Source organism: Populus nigra, chromosome 19, assembly GCF_951802175.1.
Source record: "Populus nigra chromosome 19, ddPopNigr1.1, whole genome shotgun sequence".
NCBI classification, from domain to species: domain Eukaryota; kingdom Viridiplantae; phylum Streptophyta; class Magnoliopsida; order Malpighiales; family Salicaceae; genus Populus; species Populus nigra.
In genome coordinates, this window is record NC_084870.1 from 10,493,258 (window position 1) to 10,509,762 (window position 16,505).

General features: G+C 35.9%; 2 protein-coding genes across 2 annotated transcripts; both read right to left on the reverse strand.

Annotated features, from left to right (window-relative positions):
* Positions 1 to 1,039: 1,039 nt before the first annotated feature.
* LOC133680310 (cyclase-associated protein 1-like) lies at positions 1,040 to 5,201 on the reverse strand. The gene is made up of 10 exons (XM_062103174.1): positions 4,561 to 5,201; positions 3,561 to 3,729; positions 3,399 to 3,463; positions 2,745 to 3,039; positions 2,514 to 2,661; positions 2,301 to 2,410; positions 2,126 to 2,181; positions 1,968 to 2,024; positions 1,690 to 1,833; positions 1,040 to 1,450 (listed from the first exon to the last, which is right to left on the reverse strand). Exons 1-10 carry the CDS (start codon positions 4,831 to 4,833, stop codon positions 1,364 to 1,366), a joined length of 1,404 nt encoding a protein of 467 aa, XP_061959158.1. The 5' UTR covers positions 4,834 to 5,201; the 3' UTR covers positions 1,040 to 1,363.
* A 990-nt stretch (positions 5,202 to 6,191) lies between these two features.
* On the reverse strand, positions 6,192 to 9,861 carry LOC133679336 (probable receptor-like serine/threonine-protein kinase At4g34500). The gene is made up of 7 exons (XM_062101889.1): positions 9,128 to 9,861; positions 8,315 to 8,419; positions 8,096 to 8,218; positions 7,501 to 7,671; positions 7,251 to 7,380; positions 6,962 to 7,171; positions 6,192 to 6,565 (listed from the first exon to the last, which is right to left on the reverse strand). Exons 1-7 carry the CDS (start codon positions 9,703 to 9,705, stop codon positions 6,443 to 6,445), a joined length of 1,440 nt encoding a protein of 479 aa, XP_061957873.1. The 5' UTR covers positions 9,706 to 9,861; the 3' UTR covers positions 6,192 to 6,442.
* Positions 9,862 to 16,505: the final 6,644 nt, after the last annotated feature.

The window sequence follows — 16,505 nt, forward strand, 5'->3', positions numbered from 1 at the left end:
CTGGTTGGGCCAGAACTTACATGGAAAAAGGTAGCCAACTTCGGCCGACCTCAGCTACCACAACCTTCCCAGTGTAGAAAGTTGATTTTTACGTCACCCTGCCTTTCAAAAAGTAACGTTCAAATGGGTCTCACCAAAATAATTGAATTTGCAACCCCAGCTAGTGCTTAGGCATCACTAATTGACCCTCCCTAGTCAAATTTACTAGAGACCGTTAGGACGGGGTTAAAGCTGAATTTTGCCTCTCTTGTATCCATCACCCACCTCCGATCTGGTTGGATGATGAAAGACTCTCTCTGCTAGGCGAATGATCCACTGGATTTATTTATTTTTAATAAATTTTACAAAAATAAAATATAAGCACCCTCATGCATTAATCATAAAATAAAATAATCCAAATTTCAAATATATACATAAAATCATACCATACAATAAGAATACAATTTATACATTAAATTGAAGAAAAAAAATCACATCCTTCCGTATCCGACTCTGGTCAAACCATAAGGATTATTTTACCTGGTTGATTGACAAACCACATAAAATCATGGAATGAATTGCGTAAAACTGCCATCCCTATTTCTAACTTACAATGAACTAACATGGAGCTAAACCTGCAATCGAGACCATCGCAGCTCAATGATACTCTTCAAACCCAGGTTGTCTCAAATTCGAATCCCACTGTTATCAATTCATTGATAATCTCAAAACCATTTTCTTTTTCAAAAAAATAAAAATAAAAATGGTACTAACCGAATACACCTCAGCTTCTACCTCCCGGAGTTGGTTGTTGGATCAAGTGTTTAAAAAAGCTAAAAAGCCCAGGCTAAAAGATAAACCAGGATGAGACTTGCACCAGATTGAATTTAACAGCTCTTGTTGGGCACCATCTATTACATGCAATCAACGTGTTTATGTCTCAGTAGGCTGTTTTTTAACTTTCTGAATTCAATGACGATTTTCAGGATGGCGACGGCCTCAGTTTATCAACAGAAGATGGATAAGGGATAGAATTATGAAAAGAACAAAAAAAACAGGCTTTGACAACGCAAAATGATGCAGCAACTCGTTCTCATTACAAGTACAACACAACGGCAATTACAAGAACTTTGCAACACGACAGGCACTAAGAGGCAAACTCTGCAAATAAAAATCACGCAGAAAATTCCAAAAGAGTGATATACCCAAGCAACAAAGAAGGGCATAAACAGCAGACACTCTATCATGTGTCACAATCATGTATTGACATCAAATCGAATCAAAGGGGAAAAAAAATGCATTGAAGCGACCCCTAGCCATCCAAGAAATTAAATAAATAAAATTGAAAAGTAGAAACCAGCATCGGCAACAGGAACTCGACCCATTACCCTCCAGAGTGGGAGACAGGAGTGGTTTCAAACTGGCCATCCTTGAATGCATGAATGAACTGCTGTGGCAAAGCATGCTCCGCCTACAAATGAAGACATGGTAAGCCATTTCTAAGGAAATTACAAAGCAAAAATCTTCAAAAGTACAATAAAAGGGATTTGATTGTGATTTGAGCTGGCTATTAAGAGAGAGAAGGATTTGAGCATTAAGACCTCCACCCCACCCAAAGAGAACGACAAGAAAAGCAACATACACAACAGCAACGAACAAAATCTTTGTAGTCAAACATAGAAGGAACAAATCTAAAAGTTGGAAACATACCAAATCACCACCAGGCTCTGCACCAGGTACCAATACGTTGATCTCACTAGATTTAGCAGTAGTAATAGATGCCCCCAAGGAATCCTTGCTTAAATATAATTGACAGCCTCCCGTGTTGTCCACTGAAATTGTTGGGGCAGAACCCTAGAGCAGGGAACAAATTTGGTAGACGTAACTTTAGATCATGCTTGTATTCCATAAACTAAGCATCAGTAACTATACATGTCCAATTACCAAAACAGTAATGACAAAGCCAAACATAATTTGAAATAACATACCTGGCATTGCACCTCAACACCATTGCAATTCACAATCTCACAAGCAGCCACCACATCCTGTTTATCCAATAAAACAAACATTCAACTCAAAAGGTGTAATGGTACCATGGAGCAGAAAACCATATTTGCATGTTTCTTTCAGACTTTCTCATACTAACCGTGAATACAACCCCCATCTTGGTGCATTTGTCAATTGTTATATTGTTAACTTTGCCTGCAAATAGTGAGAGCCAACATAAGCTGCTTGTGGCTTTCTAAACAGGAAAATAACATTGAGTAATATTTGTAAATGGATGGCGTGCATTTATACATTCTCACAGATTAAAAAATTACCTTGAATCTGCAAAACTGAATCTTTGCATCCAAAAACATATACAGACTGTTTTGCATCACAGTCATCAATTACTAAATTCTTTTTTCCAATTTGATTCTCGACGACCCACCTGCAAGAAGATGCAACCAAAGAGATAATATATGAATCACACCCCATGCTAGCCTGATGCTTTAATTTAAAATCAAATCATTTTGAAAATGATAGACACTCACTTACGACCCATTTGAAGCTCTAGCTTTGGAGGCCCTGCCTTGGAGAAAGAAGGTGCACTAGCGCGGCCTCCTTTTTCAGTAACAGCAACAACACCAGTTCTATCAGCACGGTTCTTTGTCTTCATATCATCTGTGACCTTTTTAAGACCTGGGAAGAAAGAAACCAAAATCGATGAACTACGATATCCTTTGTTGAGGACCTTTTTTTTAGAAGGTGAAGAAAAAGACTACCTGTAGTCACAGACTTCCCAGAACTAATTTCTTGGAAAACAGCAGCCATCCCTTCTTTTGGCTTTGATGATGAAGGCTGAGAAGATTCAGAACTGAAGAGAGAAGCTGGTGGAGGAGGTGGAGGTGCAGGAGCTTTTGATGGAGCAGAGGCCGTTGCTTTGCCAGTAGTGCTCCAAACTGGGCCCAGGGGATAATGACTCTTAACATAGTCCCTCAAACCTGGTAAATATAGATCCTTCAAGGCCTTGGCCCATTCAACATGGTTCGGGTCTTTGCTTTTGTACTGTACAAGAATCTGAATTTTACAGCGCAAAGAGTTTGCAAAAATCAATGTAGTTTCCTCGCTCACTAAATAACTTGTTTTCATGTGCAATTAGATAATGTGGGTACAGAGCAGTTCAATGCAGATATCAAACACCAAAATAAGAATGCAAGGGTCTACAGATGAATGACTTGGATAAAAGTCATGTGGCATAGTCAAAATAAAATAAAGAGAAAAAACAATGCAGGTTTGGGGGCTAATTCTGCTCCATAAACATCCTCTTCAAGCTACCAGTTCTGTTTTCTTCCTACAGCTAACAGTAATGAAGAGCATCTCTACTTTGTTGCAGTTCCCTATAGTGAGATGCAAGGATCCAGCAAATCATAAAGTACCTTATTACTGTAAAACTCAGCCATTTGCCAACTTTCTTCCACATGCGCAATAGGCATGCTCATACCTCAAATAAGAAAAAAGCAGTATCAGGTAAAAAAAAAAAAAAGGGATAAAGAACTACATGCTACTAGAATGTAGAAGTAACTACAAAATGCCCTTACCACAATCCTTTCCAGTGTAAGCAATCCAAGCTAAAGCTGTGAGACTATCAGCAGCTGCCTTCAAGTGGTTAAAGAAATCAGATCTCCTTCCCTCTGTCATCGCATTTGCTTTCATGATCACTTCATTCAATGGCTTGAGAAATTCAGCCAATCCTGCAAGATCAGGTTTCTGCACAAATAGAACAAGTCATTCAACATCACCAAATTTCAATTTCTACAGTGGAAATGATACTGCCAATGAAGTCAAAAGTAGACAACCCTCCCTATCCAATCTTTTGTACCCTTCACTACTTCTATAGTAACCCCTTTTTTTATTCCCTCTTCAAGTTCTCTTTCAATGTGTACAATCACATAAGGATCTTGTCTCCCTAATTATGATATACTTTTCTTATTCAATATTCTAGCACATTATCATGCAACAATAGCCATTCTAAGTTAGAGTTTGTCAACGAAACACTATTTCAGAGAAGACACTTTGCACAAATCTAAAATTACCAGTGATTTCTGAAATAATTTCTTACCAACCGAAATATCCATGCTTTCTCGTATCATTTCAAGTTCTAATTACAAGGGGAGAAGGCCATTCTCATCAAATATTTCATTCGAAAGAAAATATTTACGGGGAACTAAAAAAAACCGATTTGTCAAACTACATTTTATTATGAGACTAAATCAGACTTCACTCAACACCCATCCATAACAAATCAAAATGTACCGGATCATGCAAACAGTTAAAACTACAAAATCTATATATGATTAAACCATCCCAGCAAAATCTTAACAAATTCCTCTAGAGACGGTTAAAAAAACTCAAGTCAGCCACAACCACCTAAATCAAACTATAATTCTTTCACTTCACGAGCTATCTAATACAACGAATCACGATCAAATTCAAGCTACATAATCACTTCAAACTCAATATTATCCTTCTATCATTAAAGCCAAAAAACCACATACATTTAAAACTAAAACCTCCAAAACATAATAAATAAATCAGTACCCGAGTTTGCTTGATTTTGATGAGAAGTTCCTTTTGTACATTAAGAGCTTGTTCTAGAATCATCGTGACTTCTAAAACTTGTCCTCCAATCTTTTCCGCGGCACTCGAAACCCTACCAAAGAATGTCCCAATGAAATCATCAAACGCCACAATCGACGGATCCGTCGCCGCGGAATCATCTCCGCCACTCACAGCCACACCTCCACTCCTCAAAGACAGCGCTTCCAATCGCGCCACCGCTGATTCTAGCCTCTCTATCAGTTTCTCCTCCATCGCCCCCTCCCAATCCCTCTCTTTCTCTCTCTAAAAACTCGATAACGTTTCTCTCTGTAAAACGGTGTAGTTTTGCTTCAGATAGTAGATCTGGCGGTGACGCCTGTGGATGCTTTATCCGTGTAATCAATGAGAGAATGTTCTCTCTCTATTGTTTCCTTTTTCGTAATTAGGCACCGAAAGGCACAAAAAGGAAAGAAAAGAAGAAGGTGGCGATGGTAATTTTGGAGTTTCTGGCGGGTTTTTCCATAGTGACACGTGTTAGTTTCAGAGTGAAACTTGGCCGATTTTACGTCGTGAGGACGAACACCTGCTAGGTGGCTACTTGTGAATTATGACGACTTCGCTATTTGTTGCAGAAAATTAAATATTAGAGGAACAAATGTACGTGAAAACCAGTGTTATATTTTAAATTCGGTGATGAAGTCGTGGTTAATTAAAGCGGGGGAGACGGGAGTGTGGGTCAAGGATAGGAGATTCGTGTGATTGAAAGCCCCCGATTAACCCTCATTGTCAAAATTATTTGAAGAGCATTCAGCATAATTGAAATTAATTCTGAACTTTCTTATAATTTTTCATTACAATTATTTAATTTGTTCAACAGTTAATTTTAGAGAAAAATATAGTTTTAATAAAAATAATTAGTACAAATCAATGAAGTGAATAGGTTCATTAATTAAGCACCTTTCGTAATTTATGTTTGTTATTGTGGCTAATGATATTTTTTAAAATATTTTTTATTTAAAAATATATTAAACTATTTTTATCAACATTAATGTATCAATATCATTAAAAAATAATAAATATAATACTTTTGAAATGAAATATAATTTTATAACGAATAAAAAAATAAAAGCTATCATAAAAGGAGAGTTTTGATACGCATTAGACGCAGGACATGAATAAAAACATCATCATTGTTGCTTTGCTAGAATAGGTTCCTCCACTCATGCTCCACTTCAGAGAACCATTGATTTCCTTCGTGTCTCGAGAGGGGATACTCTCAATGCTGACCATGTGGGAGGGACAAGAGTTTGTTAATGGTGATATATCCCAAAAATTCCGCCACATCAATGTGTTTGGAAGAACAAGGGATACCTCTCTTACGTAAGAGGGGGATAGTTAGGTTTCGAATTTAAACCAGGAAAAGATGGAGTTGGATTTATGGAACGAGGCGAGACACTTTCATTTTCACTGTGCAGCCCAAGTCTGAAAGTCGATTAAGTCAAAATTATCTTCAAGCCCAAGCAAATCGAAGATTAATGGCTGCATTAAGGATATTAATACAACTGAGAAAGTTGAGTCTAAAGGCATCTAAGAGGGGTGAAATATAAATTGACTTTTAAGCTCCACTAGCCTTCATCCAACATTCCACGATGTCATTCACATCAAGCAGGTTGCAAATCACTTGTCAACATGTCAATATTTACAAAGCTCACTTAATTACTTGCTGCAATATATCAGCAAAGAAAGACAACCAGGTAGGTGGGAGGCGTAAACATGATATATGCACATCGAAGACATGTAATTACTTCTTCGTATATTTGTGGAAAATTATACTGCAAAATAATCTGAATTCAGCAACTACTAAGTTTCAGATGGTGAACAATCATCTTCGCCTTGATCTCTCTACATCAGCACCACTACCAGCAAGCTTGGTTGGATGTGGAATTTTGTCAGAGATAGAATCAGTGGAAGGTGGAGGATCATTCTCTCGAACTGCTCGAAGTTCCTGCACAGACCAAATAGCAGCTTGAAGCAGATGAAAGGAAATAAAAGAAGGAATTTGTGTGCTTTCTTGTTGAAGAGAAAAGAGTCACCATGTTACTGAAATTACAAAGCTTAGCCAATCTAAAACGCATATAAGCATCCTTTCTGTCTTGTATTTAGTCCAAAAATATGCTTTTCTAAATTTCTAGAATCTTGATGGTTTATTTGCCAACTAAAAGGCTATGCAAAATCTAATCTGTAGAATATGCTGTACTGCTTATGCAAGCAGCACAGCCGATGCGAATTCAATTACAAGTAACATTAGTTGGATATCACACCATGGAATTAGGTAAAGCTTACACATCAAACAGTTTTGATGAAAATGATGACATGAAATAGTAAGCATGGGAGGACTTACAGTACGAAAAGGAAAGTCGTCTGCCTCAAGCATATGAACAATTTGCCCCATTTTTGGTCTCTTGCAGGAATCTAAATCTATACACCGGAGGCAGACCAGCAATGTTCGTTTCAAAGCCCTTGGAGCAGGCTGCACTTCAATGAGGGGATCTACAAGCTCTTCTGCACGACGGCTTGCTACCATTCCTTTGAACCAATCAACCAAGTTCATCTGACAAACCAATTGAAGGGTGTTACGACGGAGATACAGTTTTCAATACAGATGCTTACAAGGGGAAACTTGTTTTCACCTCTCCAGCTGGTCTGGAGTAATCAATAGGACTCCTTCCAGTAATCATCTCCATAAGAAGAATTCCAAAACTGTATACATCACTCCCCTCGTTAAGCATACCCGTGCTTGCATAATCCGGAGATACATATCTGGAGCAAATGGTGATAAAATGAGTGTCAGTGTAGAGTAAAGATAAAGAAATGTTATCCAAATTTAAATTCGACCAACTCATTACAAATATTCAACTACAATTTTGAAAAGATACACACCCAAATGTCCCCATGACACGTGTAGTCACATAGCTTGCTTCAGAACCCAAGAGCTTGGCCAATCCAAAATCTGAGACCTTGGGGTTCCATTTTCTATCGAGAAGTATGTTACTGGATTTTACATCCCGGTGAACAACTTTAGGTTCTAAACCTTCATGTAAATAGGCTAGCCTGCATCAGAGATGGGAAACATAAAAGTTCAGGAACAAAAAGAGAAGAAGAATTTTTCAATGGGAAAGATTAAGAAAAAGAAGGGGGGAAATTTAAAGTCTGATCTTTGATGTTATTGTCTATTCACAATGACTAAAATTCTTGAATCTTTGCCGAGGAAGAATAAAAAATCAATCCTCAAGAAAGAGTGAATCTGAATGGAAGCACAAAATAACACAACCGACACAAACTAAAACTACCCCCACTAAACTTCTGCAACGACAAAATTGATGGCAATTCTGTAGACTGAACTTTGTAGGTGCTCACGTATGAAGATATATCAGATAGACTGATTAAAATCAATATGACATGAAAAGCAAAAAGTAATTAGCCCTTTTGCTGGGAGGACAACTAAGACATGAAACTAGAGCCTAGAGCACCGCACCCTTTTGCTGTCCCAATTGCAATCTTCATTCGAATATCCCAGGTCAGAGGACTAACAGGACCTACATCACCATGTAACCATTGCTCCAAGTTTCCATTGTCAACATATTCATAAACAAGCATCCTGCAAGGCCAGAAACAGTTCCCATGAAAATGAACAAGATAAATTTCATTTCGTTGAACTTAAAATAGATGGGTAGGACTTGGATGTGAGAAATACCTGCGAGCACCTTCTGCACAGTACCCAATTAGCCGCACTAAGTTCTTATGTCTTACTTTTCCAATGGCTTCAACTTCCACCTTAAACTCCTTCTCCGCCTGACCCCTAGAAATACAAAGTTCACAGCATATGAAGTTCCAACCAGATCATTCTTATAGTGCACAGATATTACAGGACTTGAGCTTTTGATGAGAATATTCATAACCTAGTCAAAGAACTCTGTAACAATAATTAGGAAAAAACAAAAAAAACTCCTGTAACGAATCAGAGCAGCCGTGTTTAGTTAACATTGATTTCATTACAAAATCGTGTAACATTTTCAGGATTTCTTATATTCCAATTTCTCTCCAACAGAGAAAAAAAACCCTTCGCTTCTTCACTCCAAATTCCAAAGCCAATTCAGCTCCAAAAAAGAAAAAGAAAAAGAAAAATTAAAAGTAGTTTAATGAGATCGATCCTTTGTCATTTCAATAAGAAAATAAAGCCTTGCCATTCATAAATCGAAAGGACAAAAAGAGAAAGGTCCAAAAAACAAAACAAAAAACAAAAAAGCCTCCTAAGCTCAAAGGTATTAAGATAATGTTGAGGAAGTGCAAACCATTGGATAATGAAAATGAAAAAGGAACTAAAGAACAAAGCAACCCTCTACTTTAATTCCCTACTAGACAACCACTACTACTCCATCATCAAAAGACCAAAACTTTGCCATCATAAACAAAGCAGTTAAATACAAAAAGGAAAACAGAAACTATAACAGTTAGAACAAAATATACAAAAACTAAAAAATAATTGAAACAAAAACTGAATACTCACTTATTATTAAGTAAATTCTTGACAGCAACCACAGACCCACCTTGCAAAACACCTCTATAAACAACACCATACCCTCCTTCACCAATCACATTTTCTTCAGCAAATCCACGTGTCGCGATCTCAAGCTCTTTCAAACTATGCCACCGACCCCATCCTATGTTTTCATCCACCGACGAAACGTCGTCAGTACTACAACCACTCTCTCCACTCTTCTTTCCCATCTCCAGATCACCACCACCACCAACATTCTCCATCTTTACGAAACCCACATTTCCCATTTTCCCCTCATCTTTCTCTTTATTTTTCAAAACCAAATCTTTAATCTCCACAATTTCTTTAGACACTAAAGGGATCGAACCCGAACTGTGTTTCACTCTCATTTTATTGCGTTTTCTAGCCGCGCGGCGTAAACGAACACAGAGGAATATTGAAAAAGAAACCAAGAGGATACAGAGTAAGAGAATTGCGATTAAGACATAGAGTTTAAGATTCAAAAATGGCGTTTGTGAGGCTAGTTTGTGAGGGAGAGAGTTGTAGTGGTTGGCGGTGATGTTCGTTTCAGTATCTGAATCCGACATGGATTCGAACTTTCTCGGAAATGTCAAGGAAAGAAAATTTTAGTGTTTTTTTGCTGAGAAAATAGAGGAAATTTTGCGAGTTTAGTGCTTGGTGCTGTAAGAGAAAGGGGGGGGAGAGAGAGAGAGAGAGAGAGAGAGAGGGTATGGAGAGACTACTAGTCTGTGTTTTTTCGACGTATACAAGCTACAAAAAGTGAAAGGAGACGTTAAGTGATTAGTCGTTAACTCTTGGGTTTGGTGTAGGGTATTATTACGATAATGCCACTGCTTTGTGATTACAGATTTGTCGGGATCGCAATTTTGCCTGACCCGGACAATACCCGGCCCGACACGCCCTCCCGACTCTCATCATGATGGCGGGTATGGATGGAGGTGGCTTGTGTCATAACGGTCCCATCCTTCAATGTATCCTGACCGGGCAAATAAATAATACCATGATTTCACAATTTTATTTTTATACATACATTATTAAATTCTATTTTATATAATAACTCATTGCATAAGATAATTCATATGTACATGAATATAAAAAAAGGGCTGGAAAGAATTAGAAATTTAACCTAATTACTAGAATTATATAGTGTTTGATTGAAATTCAATCTAATTCCATTCAAATCAAGTATAGGAGAAGACAAGGTCCAACTCCATCCAATCCATTGCATCCTACACATGAGCGAATTTGAAAAGGACATGATTTGATTTTCTTGCTTTTGTATTAAAGGATGATTCATACTTTGATGTTGAATTAGGAGGAGAGAATCATCATAATATAAGAATCCAAGGATGTAGATTGGTGGTATGATTGCAACGTATTTGTTTGCTGGTTATTTCCTTTAACTTGGTGCTGGTCTGCCTTTTTCTCCTTGTAGAACAAGCTTGGATGCCTGCAATAATGCATGTCTACATGTTTGATCAGTGTCAAACTTCGCCGCAGCAGGGGATAGGGTAAAGCATGTGTTGTGACTGTCGAACAGGGAACAAAGTCTTGGGTATACTTTGGAATTATGCTCCCTCCGTTCAGATGAAGCTCATGAGAGTAAGCAGAAAGTGATTTCCCATAAAATCTTCGTACACGGTTGGTGACTGTTATGAATAGGACCACCAAGGTAAATTGATTTCTACGCACAGTCACAAAATCGGTGTGAATATTATTACCTAAATGTTCCGCCTCTGGTCAAAGTTTGTCTGTTGATCGAAGTAAATAAGTGCTCTGGCTGGCTGGCTGGCTAGTGGAATTATTCGACTAAGCATCATGCAAAGAAATCAATGGAACGGGAAGCTTGAATTCAGTCGTGGAAGTCAACGAACCATTCTGATCAGTAATTAATCATTGAAAACCAAGGCTGGGCAGTGGGTGCTTGTATTGTGAAGAATGATTACAGCTGTATAGAGAACCCTTTACAATCCAAGTCTCCTTCTCGAGAAAAATCATGAGGGTTAGAAAAATAATGAATATCTTTGTTTTCAAGTTCCTTAATCTGGAACAAAGATTCAGAACGGTGCTGTCGAACTTAGTTGAGAGTTGAGAGTTGAGACAACTTGGGGATGCCATCTGAGGTTGTCTACAAGTTTCAACAAACTCTTGGTTGACCGTGGCCAATGAGGCCCTTCCGTAGAGCACAAATTAGATGAAAAAATGTTACTGAATTTCAACCGAATCCCACATGTCATTTGTCTTAACCAGGTCGAACGTGGGTGTCAATGTAACTTGCCACCTAATACATTCTCAAATTAATGTCCCCTAAAAGGCTCGTACGACTGCTTAAATAACATTTATGTGACCACCAATATTTTAACACAACTCTCCCAATAGTATATTTGGAATTGCACGTTTGATCAGAGTAGGTAAATAGTGCTCAAACTAGAAAAATAGCTAAGTGGGATTCATCACAGAAGATTGGATTGCTAGGAACTTTTATTGCTTTATACTGAGAAAACTTGCAATACCACGGAATGCACCAAGAATAGCAGATGTTTCTTGCCAGAAACTGAAGCTATTTCCCACCCCAGTCTTGGAACCTAGTTATCCATCCACAGAATGAGAAGATTGGAATCCTGAATCAACCGGATATATATGGTAAAGATATAACAGAGTTTTCTGGTCTCAAGCCTATATATACACGTAATAGAAAACAGAATATATATATCAAGTTTATTATAACTGTACAATAGATATAGAGAACAAGTCTCCCGAGATATAGCTCAACACGAGAGGCCATTCTTTTTGTCTTCAAGAAATAAAAATATATAAATTTAATATTTTTTTTATTTTTTAAAAATTTCCTTCCGTAAATGTCCTCCTTCAGAAGCTGCATTTTATGGTCCAGTAGGAGAAGCTGCATTTTTCTGCAAAATCCGCTGTCGGGAATTGGTTGGCTTCTTGTAAATATTTTGAGGCCATGAGGTGATTTTATAACATTATATAGTCCGATAGCTGGGGGCATGACTTCCCGAAAGAAACAGTGGACAACGAAGAGTGGGGCCATGGAACCACGTGGTAAAACATTAATGCTCATATGATAAAAATCGTGAATCTTACAAGTCACTGGAGTTTATACGAGGTCTAGTGTATTTGATTCGATTTAAGGAAGGAGCCCCACGGCAAGGACAAAGCCAAACCACCCCTTATGGAGCCACTCTCCCTTCTTGAATTCAAAATTTTAAACTAGTTAAAGGGCATTTGTTCCTGACTTTCGGTTATTATGTAACTAAGCTAAAGGTTATGGGTGATTCATTATTTATCCACATCCAATACAATGTCCGGTGAATTACAAAAATAATTTAAAATGCATTTCTTTTCTTTTTTTACTTCTTTGTTTTTTCTTTTTCTTTTTTCTAACTTTCCCCCTTTTTTTCTTTTATTTTTTTATTTTTTTCCTAAAATTACTTTCCTTTTTTTCTAACTTTTCCTCTTTTTTTAAAAAAAAAAATTATCTTTATCGATTTTACTTTTTTAATATTGAACTGATTAAAAATTTTACTTTATAATTTTTTTCTTTAAAATACTATAGATTATTACGGTGTTTTCTCATATGGTTTTTCTATTTTACTTTTCAAAATTATTTTTGTTTATTTTATTTTTTAATATTAAACTGATTGAGAATTTAGTTTTGTAATTTAAAAAAAAATTATTTATTGCTACAGTGTTTTTCTGCATGGTTTTTTTCTTCGAAATTATCTTTTTCGATTTTATTTTTTAATATTGAGCTAGTTAAAAATTACAGTTACAATATATGAAAAAAAACGCTGTAACTTTCCTTGCAAATTATTGTGAATTGCCATAGTGTTTTTTCCCACATGGTTTTTTTCTAATTTCTTTTGTGTTTTCTTTTTTTATAGTATTTTTTTCCAAAATTATCTTTGTCGATTTTATTTTTTTAATATTAAACTGGTTAGAATTTAACTTTGTAATAAAGCTTAATCATATGGGGAAAGCATTGTAACTTTCCTCACAAAATACTATGAGTTGCTAAAGTGTTTCTCAACATGGTTTTTTTATGATTTTTTTAAAATTATCTTTTTTGATTTTATTTTTTTAATATTGAGTTGATTAAGAATTATAATTACAATAAAGCTAAATCATATGGGGAAAGCGTTGTAACTTTTCTTACAAAACACTGTGAATTGCTACAGTATTTGTCTAAATAGTTTTTTTTATGATTTTTTTTTAAATTGTCTTTGTCGATTTTATTGGAGAAAACACTGTAGTTTTCCTCGCAAAACATTGTCAATTGCTACAAAGTTTTTTCTCATTGGTTTTTTTCCTTCTAAAATTATCTTTATTGGTTTTTTTTAATATTAAGTTGGTAGAGAATTTAGTTTTATAAATTTTTTTGCCTTTATTAACAGAAAAGCTAAATCATGTGGCGAAAGTACTATAACTTTCCTCACAAAACACTATGGATTGCTACAAAATTATTTTGTTCAGTCTCTAAGTTTTTAATTACCAACGCAACTTGTTTTTCTATTATGAAATATTGATTTCACCATACCTTTAGTTTTTATTATTTATCTAATATTGATTTATAATTATAATATTATCAAGTATATTATTCTTATAAATCACAATCGTGCAGGCATGACATCTCTTGGCTTGCAAAATTATGTGTTTGTATATCGAAATATTTAGGGGACAGTGCAAATTTCTGTTTCAAAAAACATCGATATTTCTGTTACAGGTTGTCGTGGATTCTTTAAAAAATTTGTAGTGCTATCTGTTTCAAGAAATGAGTTACCTTTTTTAAAATTAATTTGAATTATTTGGACATAAAGCGAGCACAACATAAAAAATGAGCTAGGTTGAGAGACTTTCTATACAGTGAATATTAGCTATTTAACCTGGGATGACATATTTTTTTTTAAAAAAAAATCATACATGCACTTTTAAGATTTCTTTGTGTACGATAAAAGAATTCTAACTGGGATTTGAAAAGTGCGTGTATGTATATATATACATAAAAAGAACTATTCATGCAAAAAAAAAAAATTATAGTCAAAGTTAACTAGCTAACATTGTGATCCAGGTTTTGAAATTAACTAGTTGAACAATTATTTTTTTTATGTTTCATCTAAAATAAACACCTATAACATTAAGAACCAATCAAATATCAAGATGATTAGAAGAAAAAAAATCAAACCGAAACAAATTACATTGTCTAATTAATTATAAATCAAACATTAAAAGAAAATCTTTTAAAAAATCAAATCATAATGGATTAAAAAAAAAACTCAATCTCCTCGGTCTAGATGGCCAAGAGCTCTTGGACCTCCAAAAAAGAGCTTGGCGTACGAGCCTAAAACAACCTACATGTCTTGGTCTTATTTTTCTTAAGAGGCAGATGGCATGTTGTTTGCGTCTAATTATTTTTTTAAAAAATAAGGTTGACTATCTATCTCTTATCTTAACCAAACCCCGACAACCTCTAACCGGTCTATTTTAAACCAAAAAACAATCAATTTTCAACAATATTTTAACAAAAAAAACACCATAGACACCTCTTAAAACATATTCATAATCTCTAAAAACTCAAAAATTGATTTAGAAATCCACAATCAACCCGAAACTAAAATTCTTTCCAGATTCAAATCCATCTTTCTAGGCAAATTTAAGGGAAAACAACACCTTGGACAAACACTCCTCATTAAAAAGAATCCACTAACACCGAAAACATATGTTTTCGTAGCTGGAATTGAATTCGTTTGATGACTTTCTTTTTCCATCACTAAAAATTAGCTACTTGTACTCTATTTTTACAAACAAAAGATCAATAAATAATAAATAAAGTTTAGAATTAAAATTGAATTTCATAGGTTGTCAAAAACTGAAAGTTTATAATTTGAAAAATTTAAGAACAAAAGTATAAATTTAGCTCCAAAATTATAAAAACTATCTCATTTTACTATGTTTCTCAGTTTAGTGGCCTATCTTTAGATGTTGCAATTCCTTAATAAAAATGTTTTAATTGACCATCACTTAAAAAGGTGCAATTAGAAAAGAAAAAAAAAGGAAGAAGAAGGAGAGGAGGGACCAAAGAAAATCACTGTAGGAATCCACGTTGACGTATCTCTAGCTGAACAATACCGAAGAGAAAAGTATTTTCCCGATGTTTTTATTTTTATTTATTTTGAGAGTATTTGTAAATTAACAGCGGTACTAGTTTACCTTTCAAGCTAAACAATCACTGATGCAACAGAGTTACGAGCCAAGAGCCAGATTCTTTAATTTGACTCTGGGACCCGAGGCCATTGATTATCGGACCATGCTCCTTACCTATAGCACATGCAGCGATGCATGGCTTCAACATGGGACACTGGAGAGCCTATCGCCTATACCCATTGGTGGTTTCTTTATTGTGTACTTGGTTTCTAGGTCCACCTTATTCATTAACTCGGATTTGTTTCCGAGAGGACCCAAAAAACATGACACCACACCTTGAGTGTGTATTTATATTTGAGGTGGAGGTTGAGGTTGGATGTAGGATCCACTAAAAAAGCTATAAAAAGCAAGAAAAATTAGTTTTTGTGGTTGAGTTTTGTGTATAAATAGGTTGTACCCTACCACAACTTCAACCATAAAAGCTAAACAAAACACACCTGAACAAAACGTGGCCAGTAAATGATGATCTTATAGCCCTTCCGTCATGCCCTTGAATCATGGCATTGTTTCTGGTTTTCTGCCGAATCAGTAGGTATCATGGCGTGTAAAGAAGACGCTTCACTTCTTTTTGCTTGTTTTAAATGGTAAGGATCCCACCGCCTTAGCATTTCACCGTAATTACCATTGACCATTGAACAAGCATTGCACTTGGTACGCCATGATCACGCTCTTTATTTCAGCTGCCAGTGCTTGTGATTTTCCCTTCTATGGCTCAACTAACGTTCTATATTCGTTACCTGGCCTCCTTCAACAAACTATGGTATTATTTCCTTGATCAAATTGGTCTTGCAAGGTGGAACTTTATCGAATTAAAATAGAAAAAAGATATATGGCAGAGGGTGGATTGCTGGTCTTGATTTAGACTTGCCCGTGATATGGAATATGGTGCTTGGTGGTCCAGCATTTACTGTTGGATTGGACAAACTTCGAGCCCATTAACAGACCCAGGACCAGTTGGACCCTCTTCGAATCTTCTGGGACTAAAAGATGGGTTTTAAATCAACTCGGGAATAGAGGCCAGCCTGACGAAAAGGATTAATGTGAGATTGATGTGCTGAAGTTTATTCACTTGAAGGTGCATGTTTGCATGTGCTGGTATGTGATTGGCTTGATGGATTCGTGTCAACTGCAGTTTTTTTTTTTT

Excerpts from the sequence above, each read along its gene's own strand:
- LOC133679336 (XM_062101889.1), bottom strand. The coding sequence starts at position 9,705 with ATGTCGGATTCAGATACTGAAACGAACATCACCGCCAACCACTACAAC. Across the intron at positions 8,219-8,314 it reads TGTGCAGAAGGTGCTCGCAG|GATGCTTGTTTATGAATATG; the intron begins GTATTTCTCACA and ends CTGGCCTTGCAG. Across the intron at positions 7,672-8,095 it reads GCAATTGGGACAGCAAAAGG|GCTAGCCTATTTACATGAAG; the intron begins GTGCGGTGCTCT and ends TCTCTGATGCAG.
- LOC133680310 (XM_062103174.1), bottom strand. The coding sequence starts at position 4,833 with ATGGAGGAGAAACTGATAGAGAGGCTAGAATCAGCGGTGGCGCGATTG. Across the intron at positions 3,464-3,560 it reads TTACACTGGAAAGGATTGTG|GTATGAGCATGCCTATTGCG; the intron begins GTAAGGGCATTT and ends TTCTTATTTGAG. Across the intron at positions 3,040-3,398 it reads CTGAGTTTTACAGTAATAAG|ATTCTTGTACAGTACAAAAG; the intron begins GTACTTTATGAT and ends TGTAAAATTCAG.